This window comes from Plectropomus leopardus, chromosome 3, assembly GCF_026936395.1.
Source record: "Plectropomus leopardus strain MGB_pleo_1.0 chromosome 3, ASM2693639v1, whole genome shotgun sequence".
NCBI lineage: Eukaryota > Metazoa > Chordata > Actinopteri > Perciformes > Serranidae > Plectropomus > Plectropomus leopardus.
This window is the reverse complement of record NC_142178.1, coordinates 23763799-23777425: the sequence shown is the minus strand read 5'-3', so window position 1 is coordinate 23777425 and position 13627 is coordinate 23763799. Positions and strand designations below refer to the sequence as shown.

Genomic DNA, 13627 nt, shown 5'->3' with positions numbered 1-13627 from the left:
TCAAAGACAAGATGTAATATCATACCATTCCCAAGAGTTAACATTTCAACAAAAGTGAGGAGAAAATTGCAATGGTTTGGTCGATTAATAATTGAGAATCATTGATTTTTTTCCTCTCCAAATGCCCTTTGGAAGCTTTAGTGCTTCTGCAGTGTTTTTACCATATCAATTGCTAATTAGTACTAAATGGCACCCTTGCAAACAGTTTGCTATTGCTACATTACAAATGTCATTTGTGCTATACCCATGAGAAAAGTAAGTGATTGGATGTGATTTTCCAGTTCCCTTTTTTCAGTCAATGTTTTGTCTAAACTCACTTCCATTTGTGCAAAAATACTTTTGCAATCAAAGCAGAAAACATGATACACGTGCTTGTTTTGATGAATTATGCAACAGTGTACAGTTCTGTATTTAAATATATATATATAAAGTTGCTTACATACTAAAAATCTGCATATTTTTATTGTGGAATTCTTGAGGTTTGAAATAACATACTGAATTTAGCCATTTTCATTTCGAAGCATTTAGGTGATAAAAATATGTTTACAAACCCATCTTGCCACACTTAAATTTAGCTCCCACAAGAAAACTGACACTGGTGGGGTCTTGTATATACTGCAAGAAAGAATATGTTAGGCAGAGTGGATGATCTATCCAAAAATGTCAACTAAGTCAAGATGTATAACCATGCAGTAGAGATGGCTCCTGCGCAATATATTCTCTGCAGTGGAAATGGAACAGGTACGGTCACACGGACATTGAGGTATGCTTGAGAATAACAACATAACTACAGTGTTAAGCTCATTTCTTCAGCAATTAAAGGTTTCCAGAAACCATCTGCTGCTTTGCTTTCACTCAAATAATTATTTATTAATTGCCTTTTTAAAAAAAAAAAAAAAAAGTACTGTCATGTGTTAACCACATTTATAGCTGAGTCCCTAACAACTGCCCACCAGTTTGCCAACACACCAACTTCAATAACCTGCCATGTTAAGTCAGACAATACAACAAATACCGGTTTGTTTTTACTGTAGGGAAAAAGTGACGCCATTATGGATAATAACACAGTACATCTGAGGTGTATCCAGACATATTCCTCTTCAAAAATCTGCATTAAATATCAAAAGGCACATAAAATCAGCATGAACACAAAAGTCTCCCTGAATGATCAAATCAGAGGAATACATTAAAATACGTTGTCTATCAGTTATTGTTTATCAAATTTGTTTAGAGAAGCTGTTTGCAATTTAGTTCTCTATAGATCACACTACTTATCAGTGGGAGTAGAGTGTTAAATATTCATATTAAAATGCCTTTATCTTGGAGATTCCCCAAATATAGTATTCAATATACCACATATAGTTCGTATTCTATGATTATTCAGAGTGATGTTTTAAATCATATGTACATTTATTGCATGGGATATGAAACCTGTAAAACACAGCAAAGCACACATAAAAAAGAATTCAAATATCATGAAAATAAAACTTCACAGCTCGTGAAGAAAAGCTGCATGCAAATCAGAAAAGTAAACAAAGGTTGTGAACCGTACGTTCACAACTGTGAAGAATCAAAAAAGTCTGTTTATCTTACAGCGGTCTTCTGTACTGTGCACTGCACATGCATGTATTTGCATATGTTTTGTGTGTGTGTGTGTGTGTGTGTGTATGAGGTAATATTATTAACACCGACAAGCCAGACAATATGAGCACGCTCTAGACTCAACCATTTTCACAAATTTATCAGTGTATTAAAAAATGTATTATTATTCTTTTTTTATTTCATTTAAGGGAGAGAATACATCTTCACCAATAAGTATTACCTACCTCAAGTTTTGAAATTTGCAGGATTAAGGAAAGATTATAATATTGAGATCACAACAAAAAGAATCTAAATAAATCAAACACTATTAAATAATGACTGAAACAGTGGTATAAAAGCTATTTTAGTCAACAAAATCAAATCTATGATCAGAATCTGCGTAAATGCTCTGTGTGTGTATGCGTGTGTTTAATATCAGTTCAGTGCTCTTTTCATGAGGTTATATGCACATCTATGGTACGCCAGTTTAGGACTCTCTCAGTGCCAGTTCATCTTTGTTTCCTGCAGCATCTTTTCCTCAGAAGACCAGTCTACTAATGGTATTGAAGCCCCCTCCACCTCCACCTCCACCAGATGGGCCACAGCTCCCTGGTGGGTTATTGTCATCTGAACCGTTGGGCCTGAATGAACAGGAGGATGAAGGGGCCTGGAGAGCCTGGGTCCGAGCATTGAGCTCCTGCTCCTATTGACAGCACGGAGAAATGAGAAATGTTTCAGAATAACTTAAAAAAAGAAGAAAAAAAAAGCGCAAACAGGATGAAATATATACAGGGTTCTTACAACTTCAGGCAAGTGGCATTTAAGACTTGAAAGACATTTTTTACACGCCACTCAGAATGAAATTTAACCAAAACCAAAATTGAAGGCAAAAAAAACATGAACCAACATGAATTCCTTAAGGTTAGGGAGAATTTTGCCCAAATACATATTGCTGCATAAAACATGACTTTTTGTGACATTAATTCAAGAGGTCTTTGTTTTTTCTAAAACATTAGCTATTATTTAGAGATTTTACAAAGCAATGGCAGAAAAAAAATTCATAAAAAGTACTATTTTGCCTATCTTAGCAATTTTAAGACTTTTGAATGATTAATTTAATACATTTTAATACCAATTAAGGGCTTATTTTTAGATTGATGAATTTAATGCCTTTTAAGCTGTGGGAACCCTGATATACTTGCATGTGCTATACCACAGAGTTAATTTAGCACTGGTGTATTTCAGTGTGACTGACGGTGATTCAGTGCTGTCACTTAACATTATTACAGCACCCTCTAGAGGGGATTTGCTTGAGTCACTTGTACAAGTGCGCTGGAAAGTCAGCTCAACGCACCACAGTTCAATGACTCGTGAAATTACACCTCACGTCTTACAACAGGACAGTTCAGATTTGGCTTCAAGTTCAGTCAAAGAAAAAATTCTATACTACGCAGGCTCTTAGTCATCTGTGAAAATATGCTCTGTTTTCCTTCAACTTCTTTCCACCTGAGAGAATCCTTTACAGCCCTCGACTTTCATAACAACCTCACGCTTAGAGGGTTAGTGGTAATGATGTTATGCCTCAAATGCATGTAAAGCATGAAAAATAAGCAGTGTTTATCCAACAATATTTATCCCAAAATATCCAACAAACCTCTTAGCAGCAGATTAAATACTTGCCTTAATGCTAATCACTTCACACTCGCATTTATTGGCACAATTTATAGGGACTGACATAATGCCTGTGTGTTTTTTTTTGGTCGGCTCCACATACCTGTAAATACAGCTTGTTGTCCTTGATAATAGCATCCAGTAGTTCTTTCTGCAGGGGAGGCTCAGTGCTCAGTCTCATTCCTTTTGTTGTTGGCCCCCCGTTTATGTTCTGCCCTGGTAGGTCCTGTTTCCTGTACATGAGCACATAGGCTGTGTCCTTGGGGAAGCGGTTTGTAATGTTTTGCACTGATTGGAAGGATGTGAATGTCACTCTGCTATCATTGAACAGCAGCCAGTCCCTTGCCTCCTGGCCACTATTAGGTAGTGTTTCCCCTTGTTCTGGTGGAATTGCGACAGCGGAGCAGGTGGAGAGGCTACACTCGGACTGGCCGTTCCCTAAATCCTCCTCGAGGGCAAATTGGTTGGCTGCATGCTGTGTTCCATCTGCTCCATTAATGTTACGACCATACGAGTAGTAGTGGCCACTCTCGGATGATATGCCAGAGTGCATTACCACTGAGCTGAGGACGTAGGGCACAGACTGGATTGACATCCCTCCTCCTCCTCCGTGCCTCTGTTCTGCTCCGTCTATCCTCTCCTTCTCCTCCTCCTCCTCGTCTTTTTGAGATGGTTTAAGCTTCTTGGCCAGATTCTCGCTGCTCTCAGGAGAATCCACTTGCAGAGGAGAAGAGGTAGAAGAGGAACACTGTGCAGGTGTTGAAGCGACATGTACAGGAAGTCTCATGAGTGGTGGGATGGTGACATTGTCCAAAATCTTCCTCCGCACGTGGCATTTGGCATCATATGAGAATCGCAGCAGGGTGAGGATCAAGTATTCTGGCGCTGACACCACTTTCATGGTCCTCTCTGCCCGCTGGAGGGAGCTACACTTCTCACAGAAATAGGCATTCTCTTCGTCCAGGATCTCTGGAGCCAGGAAATAGTTCACCAGGTCAGGCACAGAGAGAGGAGGCTCATTTGTCACGGGCACAAAAGGGATATTGCTGGCTGGGACTTTGGCCGAGCCCGGCTCAGGAGTTTCACTGCCACCATTGACGGATCCCTGACAGAGAACCTTGGGTTCCTCTGAGGGCCCCTCAGGTCGAGGGCTGTCCTGAGAGGTGGCAGAAGGGCAGAAGGCCAAAGAGAGGTCTGTGAAAGGCTCCTCCTTCTCAGAGATGCAGTTACAGTGCAGACAGCGAATACCTGTAATCAGCTTCCCACCAAACATCTTTTCTGTCAAAGTCCTCCCATCATGCTCAGGTTTGATTTCTGCTGGAGTCAAAGATGTTTCTTCACCTTCCTCTGGAGAGGGCTGAGCTGCGGGGTCTTTGCTGCTTGTGTCACCAGGAGGGGCAACCTTTGGCTTAACTGACTCCAGGACCCAAAGTGTTTTCTCCTCTTCATGTAACCTTGAGATCAGGAGACAGGGGCAATCACGATGAGAGGAGAAAACAGCTGTGCATTGATTTTAGTCTATTCTCTCTGAACAACAAGCCTTCAGCAACATCATTTACAGGGTTCCTAGAGCCTAAGACAAGTCACATTTTGCACTTATTAAAATGTTTTAATGACACTTAGAATAACATTTAATGCCAATTTTACAATAACCAAAATTTATGAAAAAAAACAAGAACCCACATCAATTACTTAAGAGTTAGGACAATTTTGTTTAAATGTTTACTGTAACATAAAACTATTGGAAAGTTGTAAGATCTGCTTAAAATGCTGGAAAAAAATTAAAACCTTCTGAAGTAGAACACATGGAAGACATATATTATTATAAAAGTATCCATTCAGTTTGCTTTGAAAAAAAAAAGTTATAATTTGTCATTTGATTGGACGTGTTAAATGTGTTGGTTCAAATGTTGGGTTCTCTATCCTCATCTGCGTGATGGTAATGCAAGAGGCATTCTGTTAATTATTCAAAAGTTATCACCAATTATTTTGAAATTTTACTTTGCAATGTCAGAAAAAAACAATAAAATCCTATTTTTAACATTTTTAAGACGTTTGACAAATTAATTTAAGGCATTTAATACCAATTAAGGCATTATTTTTAGATTAATTAATTCAATGCTTTTCAAGACTTTTTAAGGATCCACGGGAACCCTGACTTAGAGCTAAAGAAACTGTAGTTTACATCAGGAAGCCACAAACATGCACATTCAACATTCACCATCATTTTTTATGTGTTTATAAATATAATCAATAATTCATCATAATTTTGCCTGTTTTCATTCATTTGCCAGAGGGGAACAATAAAGAGAAAGCAATTTTATATTTCTTAAACCAAACACTATCTTGAATCAGTCCCGCTGCTTGGATCTGCTCGGAGTGTGACCGTACCTGTCCAGAAGAAATCTGAGGTACTCAGAACAGTCCTGCTGAGAGCCAACGTTGAACCAGGGAGGCCGAGATGCTTCTAAGAAGTTCCTGGGAGCATATGCTGCCCTCTGCAGGAAACAGACAGCAACACAGAGTCATCGCGTCATCAACTGATGTCACTAGTAATATATTCTGTTGTATCTATCAAATAGGACAACACTAACCTGAGTGTGTGCAAGGAAAGCAAAGAGCAGCTGGAGCCTTTTCATGAGTGTGTTGGAACCATTTAGAGGTAATGATAAAACATGTCGCCTGAAACTGAAGCAAAACAAAAGGTTAACTACACTCAGACTGCCCATAAATACGCATTATATTTTAATATAAAAATATAAAATTGCGAAAAGCATGAATGTGTTTGTGTATGCACAACTCACTCTGTGGCCATGAAGAGGGTCTGGATGATGCTGTTCATGAAGCAGGTGTTCCCCAAGTTGACCAGGCCAGTCTTGCCGGTCTCAGACTTCCCAAACTGCCTCAGAGGACCCGAGGCAAATGAGTTGGACTGGGACGTCCAGGCACTTTGATTCAACACCAGCTTGATCTTCTCTTCTCCAGGTTTTGGGAGATCCTGGGAAGGAGAATTGAAATCATTACATACAGAGCATACTCTTGATTGTCTATGTAATGTAAAAAGACCAAGTTTACCTTGATGGCCTCTAGTATGTGGTCATAGAGGTCAGGGAAACCGGAGTACTGGTACATCATGCAGTGGATGAGCTCAGTGAACTGCAGCAAGAAAGCTTTGCTGTTGGGGAGACCATCTGTCCTCAAAGACTGGACTAGATGCACCACGTGTGGAACAACCTGGGACAAAGATATGAGGAGCATGTTGAGGACACCGTGGTGCTGGAAGGTGCTGCTATTATTAATCATACAAATACACAGCACGGTCAACCAGAGGGTAGCTGCACATAAGGAGCCCCACAGAGGGTTCGGTCTCATTTGCTGAGTATTTTTGAGACTATTCATGTTTTTAGATACTAATGAAATTGGCCAACTCAAGGGCCATTGCTCGGCATTTAAGTGCTTCACACATCATTAGTGGGAGAGCAGTGCCGAGCCTGGGGTTCTGGGAAGAGAAGTCTATGCAGCTTTGAAGTAATTTAAGCCAGAAAAGAAGAAAACGAGAAAACCAATAAAGTGGCCATATGAGAAGGAAATGGGCTGTGAGGAGGCAGGAGATCCCATACCAAATGGAAGGCCTCAGGAGAGTGCTGGAAACTCAGCAGCATGTGGGAGAGCACAGCTAGCGCCCCCTGCCGCACGATGGGGTACCACAGACGACTGAATACCTATGGGAAAAAAAAAACCAAAACTTAAGGTCAAGAATATAAACTGGGGGAAACGTTTCAGAATTCAATTGAGTCTTCTAGCCAACCCCGGAGTAAAATGTCTCCAGGAAATTTTGCTACAATATGTCGGAATTATTATTTAAGTTTAAGCCTTTGAAACCTGGATCAACATCAGTTTTTCTGTGCTGCATTCAAACATCTTTAACAAGCTGTTTCACCCTTTGAAACCTGAGCAAACTGATTTCTTTCTAAAACATGGGGGAAAAGGCAGTGAGAATCTTGGCAAGAAATCTCCCACAGATTGCAAGACACTAGTAAAAGGTGACAAGAATTTCTTCTGAAAGGGGGGTAAGGGGGTAAAATATTTCAATTTTCAGCTCTTTTTGGGGTAATTTCTTGTTTTGTTTTGTGTGCTTATTTTCAGGTAATGTTCTTGTAACTTTTTTTTTTTTGCTCAGTTTTGTGCCATGTATTATTAAATTGCTTATTGCCTTCTCCTCATGTTTTTGCAAGAAATCAAACATCTGCTCAGGATTTTGAGGATGTATACATGTTCTGTCTAGCTTCTTCCTGTTGACAATAAGAAATCAAAATTAGGAGTTCCCACTACAAACCAGTTCAATTTTAAGCAGAGTGACGTCTATGAGGATCGTGAACTTCTGAACTGCAGCCAGTCCTTTCAGCAGAGCAATGACCCAGGTATCGACGTGTTGGGCCAGAGGCCAAGAAAGCCAGTCAATCATCCTGGACAAAGAGAAGTACGTGGAGTGTAAATAATGAGCGTAAATGTTGTAACATTATGGAAACATTTATCTTGGATGATTAGATGTGACAGGTAACCTGCAGAGTGCTTTAGTCATGCTTGCATCTTTGACATTGTGGTCTGTGGTGAGACTCTTGATAAGCACTGTGATCATCTGGACGGGGATGTGCTGCACCAGGCTGGCCAGAGCGATGGATGGGTCAAAGGAGGGGTCTGCAAAGAATAAATAAGAGTAGAAATTGTACATAACTGCACAATCCTAGTTTTTCTTTTTTCATCATAGGACAGTAAGTCATAAGACAGTAAGTTTAAAAAAAGTAAAGGAGCTCATTGTGAGAGAAACACCACCACAAATTAAGGTCTTAAATTTTGAGCTAATGAAAAATCAACACAAATTAACAACTTAGCATATAAAATAAAAATAATAATAATAAATAAATGATAAAAGAATACAATTTGTGCAAATGTCCTCTTCTATTTTCTTTTTTGGTACTGCACTCTAGATGGCTTTAGCGTTTTTATTTTCTCTTACTCTGATGCTCTCCGCATACACCCCCCTCCGTCATATCCATCAATGCTTTAGTATGTTCGAAGTGAGATGATTACTCACTGATAAACACATTAAGGTGAACTGCATTGTCAGGGGTAGAGGTTGTGCTGCTTCTACAGACAAACTGTTATCATCAGGACTTTGGACCATTTTTTATTTTTTTTATTTTTTTAAGTGAAGGAGTGTGGATCTGTGGATTTGTTGGTGGGACAGGATTTTGACAGCAGCACTTGAGAAGCACAGCTCACATGAAAAATGTCACTGAAACAGAAGCAGAGTGACCTTTTAACACAAAGCGGCTCTGCTTGTATCTCTTACTGAGATATGCGGTCAGTGTGACTATTGAAACTGCTGCCTGCTACTCCACAGTTTAGTCACTTGTAAAATACTGCACAGCGGGCACAGGACATACCTAAAAATTCACCATCAACAAAAGAACTGCAGTTTGAAACATTCTGAATTACATCTTCACGATGCTTTTCAATATTTGGTCTTCTATTTGCACTCCTTGAATCAGTGGATTTGAAGGTAATTTCTCTGATGACAAGTGTGTTTAATGAAGCGAATACTTCCAAAATGAAAATAGTCAGTGTGCCAATAACACTGATTGTTAGATGAACATCCAACCTATACAAACGAGAGGACTAAGCCGAGGGATCAAAGTGAGCTATTGGCAGGGTCCTGAAAAACAAAAATGAAACAAGGTAACTGTTCCAGGGTGCTCCATCATGTGCTAACAACCTCGGTGTTAATGCCAAGTTTATGGAGGGAGAGGTATAAGTCATGGCTCATGCTGCCAAATGCAAACACTGTTTTTTTACTACTGTTAGGCAGACATTTATAAATCTACGAGTATAAGTGTCCATAGTGTTCAAGTGTTCATGTTTCTAAGAAATACTATGCAGGAAAAATTCTCTGCAGAAAAATACACCAACGCACACTTCTAGTGGGCCATAAGTGATGATTGAGAGGGATTGCTTTTGGACGAATACATTGTGTTTTTAGGAAAATCCTCCATAGTATATCTTTAAGATACTTGAGGACACTTGTACCGGGTTCCCACACATTGTAGTGAACATTTCAAAACTTTTTTATGACTTTTCAACAACCCATAGTAATAATACTAATAAAAACATTCTTGCCCGCCGTTTTTCAAATGTATCAGCTTCAAACTCTATTTAAACATAATTTCAACCAGCTGGCATACATGTGGAGAAAATGAAGAAAGATATGTTATTGTAAACAAAACGTTGTCACACAATGACACATAATAGACCAATGTTAAGTTAATAGCTACATTGAAAAAATGTGCCTTTATGTTACATAACAGGTCAAAGTTATCAATGGAGGATTATTGTAACTAATTTGTTGTTATTGTTTTCCAGGTTTTTCATGACCATAGGAAACCTGCTTGTACCTTATTTCAGGTGTCCCATAACTTCTTCTGTAAAAAGATAAAGGTTTTACCTCAAGCTTGAGAAAGGTACTTACATATTTCTCTAAACTGCTATCCCATGCATTTTAGCTATTTTTGAGGGAAGAAATAAAGGACTCGGTCTCACCTGTTGAAGAGATAATGGCAAACACTTCCTGCAGTGACGGTAACAGTGTGGCGGGATCAGCCTTCCAGATGTTTTGCAGCAGCGTGCTAACCTTGGTCACCTGACCTACATACTCTCTCAGCTCTCGTTCTTGGCTGGCAAAGCAGTGGAAGTAACTGATGGTCCTCACCAGCTGCTGGCAGAACAAAACGCCTGACTTCTCCCTCGGGATGCACTGCACAAAGTCTGACAGCAGAGTGCTCAGGTGCGCACAAAGAGCCGGCTCAGGACGTTCACACACCATCCTTAAAACCTCCACCTGAATCACACCGAAGATCTCGAGCACCGAGGGGCAGCTGATGAGCAGCCGCAGGCAGCAGTGAATGTAGTCTATTATGGCTGGGTCTTTGCGGTCCAGCTGACCATAACCCTGCTGGAGAAGACTGAGGACAAAGTCTTTGCTGAAGAAACGCTCAAACTCTGGGCGGTGATAACGCGCGTAGGCCTCCAACACCTGGAAGCCGATCTGCTTCTGAAAGGCATCTTCACCAAGCAAGATGAGGCGGGTGGTGAGAGTAAACAACGCCTGACACTGCTCCTCTGTCACCTCTTTCTCTGCTGCTTCCACAACCTTCTTCACAATGGCCCTCTTCACTGGAACGGAGTGATCGGAGCTCACGAGGCCCTCCAAAATCTTGTCCATGATGACAGTCTGTGGACGGCAAAGAGGAAGTAATTAGCTGACGCTTGTTGAAAAAGTAACACAACTTCTACACTCATACTTAACGGTAAAATTGCAGTCACATTTTGCATTTTTTGTTTTATCTAATTTACATATCAAAACAGTCTGGTCAAAACCTTGATATGCCTTTTTCACAGAGGATACTCTAACAGCAGGAAAAGCACAGATGTAAATAATAAAAAATGATGGCTGAATTCCATCTATCGCCTTTGGTTTCAGGGTCCTGGTATTGTACACACTGGCTCACTGTCACACTGTCATCATGGCTTGCCTACTATGACAAGTCAAAATGTTTGTTGTCACACATTGTCCTCATTCGTTGAGTGCACAGACTGCTGGCATTCAAAGGCAGACAATGTGTGTATACAATGTGCGTTCATGTGCTGTAACTGGAATGTTGAGCTCGTAGACATTACTATAATATACCTATTGAGGGTAAGAAGTTACTTTACACCATTTTAAAGTTGATCCTTTATAGTATCATATAATTACAGTTTATTGTGTACAGCTAAGTAGTGTAGAAAACAGGAAAAATATTTTTAATTAAATAGAGAACACAACAGGTTTAAGCTACTGAATTTAGAAAGTGATTGTTTTAATTTAGATTATAGGTTTTCGGAACAAATTTAAATTTATAAGTGGAAAAACTGTTAAGTAAAATACATTGTTTATTACACAGTTATCATATCTCCATAGACTGAGTCCCACATATGAAGACTAGTTTTAAGAAAACACAGTGTGTATTCTGTAAATAGCCTAACTTGAAAAAAATAAAAATAAAAATTAACGTATAAATTGTTTTATTTTGTCTAAAACTTTTTAAATGTAAACCGTGCAGATGTAATAGATAAGATGATTCTGGTGCATCTGTCACTCAATTTATGTCTAAATTTTGGCAATCAATTTCTTTGTGGAGATTTTTAATGTGTAAATATGATATGTTTAAGTACTCTTCATTTAAAAAAAGAAATCTTCTTAGTCCAACATGCCAATTTATCTATTAGCTATCAATCGTAACAATGAAATCATTATTATTCATATTATGGAATTTCCCCCATTTACTGGCATATTTTATAAACATACACACACACACACACACACACACACACACACATATATATAGATAGATAGATAAATAGATAGATAGATCTAAACATCTCTTATCCTATTTAGCACTCAATCACTTTTTCACTTTTTCCCTCTTGCTTCTGACTCTGTAGAGCTGCTGTAACGAGTGAATTTCCCAGGTGTTGGATAAATTGTCTTTTTTTTATGCTATCTTTTCAATACAAAAAAAACACAAACAGCTTCAAAAACACACATTGGTTTACAAGACAAATCATCCGAGTTATTCATGATATATGATGCACAGAGCACATGTCATACTAAGAGAGATACTATCAGAAACACAGCTCCACAATGTAAATTGGCCAGTTTAAATTATTGCCATCTATCATTCATTTTAAAACAATAGCTCTAAGTCTTTCTCCAATATTTTTAGAGGGTGTCAAAGTGGTAAAAAACTATGGCCTTATTTAGATATTTTATCGCTATCAGCTCATATATCAGTTTATGCCCTCCTAAAATAGTGGTTGTAGCTGGTGTATTATCATTTAAATTGAGCGATATGTATTTCTCCGGGCGGAAAATGTAATAATATTGAACAGCCTTCCTTAATGTGGTATTAAACATTATTTAACACAGCTTTACAGGCAGGTTTTTTCCTCTTATCCCGGAGCGCAGAGAACCAGCCGCTATCTGTGCTCGCTGTGTGGATACAAGCGGCTAGCTTGCTAACGCTAGCTGTAACGTTGACGGTTAACGGTTGTTTCTACACGCCCGCCAGATAAAAAAATGACTTTAATAATCATTATTACTAAACTGATAGAGTCAATTCTCCCGCAACATACCGACAGGTGTTTCTAACCTCCATCAACAACAAAAATACGAACAAAGCAGCCAAACAGGCCTGACGTTAACTGTTAGCTCAGTGACTGTTAGGCGCCTCTGACTTAGCATAAATACCGACATCTAGGAGGGCGATACAAAGGCCTTACGATATGTACTTACCCAAATAAAGCATGTCAACTATGTCCGACTAGAATATACTCAATTTTCGGTAGATGCTAACCCTCTTTCGGCAGATAAAACCGTATTATTTTGGTTCATTTGATCGCTGAGAATCAGCTGATTAACCCTCCACAGACGTCATTCCTATGGACAGACAAGTTGGTAGGACCCTTGTGTAAAACTATTTCATTGCCTGTTTCGCAGTTGTTGAATTTTGAGCGATAAAAACAGTAGTTTTCCATTAGCTATGTTTTTAAAGTTTCTACATCACAATATAAAAATGTAAGCAAATTCTCATTAAGATATTTGAGCACTTTTGAGCCGTTTCTGTGCGGTTAATGTGCTGCATTCAATTGCTCCTCGTACATCTCCACTTCAGGGGTCTCGGGTGAAGCTGGCTTTTTGTCGAAAATAAATTCGCTATAAAATGATCTCTGCTGTAACTTATTTATTTTGGTGTCCCTTTAGCAAGAGTGTCACTCTCTTTTTTCCCCCGTAACATAGCTAACTCGGATGCATTTCCTTTTTAAATGTAAAAAACGAATATTCCAGACTGAAATTAATAAATTATTTGTAAAATATATTTATGGTACAATTGAAGCCTATAGTGAAAAATACATATAATCAAGCATAACGTTCAAACAGTCTAAAATTGATAAAATAAATATATTACTATGCTGTTATATACATGTTTGTATACCACATTATATAAATATTGAGAGAGACTGGGTGCACATTATGCAGTGTTGATTCTATTTACAGAAAGCCTTTACTTCAATTAACCAAAAAGGGTAGTTTTAGAAATCTTAGTTTATCTCAGCTTTTATGAAAGCCATGCTGGATATCCCTCCACTGTAATATCACAAATTTGGCATTTACATGGTTGATGTATTTCAAAAAATTAAAGCAGTTTAAAAAAAATGTTATTACTATTAAGCTCTGAAATTAAAATTTCCAAAATAAAAAATTATTTATTGGGGTCAAAAC

General features: G+C 38.7%; 1 protein-coding gene across 1 annotated transcript; it reads right to left on the bottom strand.

Annotated features, from left to right (window-relative positions):
* Positions 1-440: 440 nt before the first annotated feature.
* On the bottom strand, positions 441-12860 carry usp38 (ubiquitin specific peptidase 38). Its single transcript, XM_042485705.2, has 11 exons — positions 12641-12860; positions 9850-10540; positions 7815-7950; positions 7589-7718; positions 6873-6974; positions 6328-6486; positions 6057-6250; positions 5847-5940; positions 5644-5750; positions 3356-4706; positions 441-2284 (listed from the first exon to the last, which is right to left on the bottom strand). Exons 2-11 carry the CDS (start codon positions 10529-10531, stop codon positions 2120-2122), a joined length of 3120 nt encoding a protein of 1039 aa, XP_042341639.2. The 5' UTR covers positions 10532-10540; positions 12641-12860; the 3' UTR covers positions 441-2119.
* Positions 12861-13627: the final 767 nt, after the last annotated feature.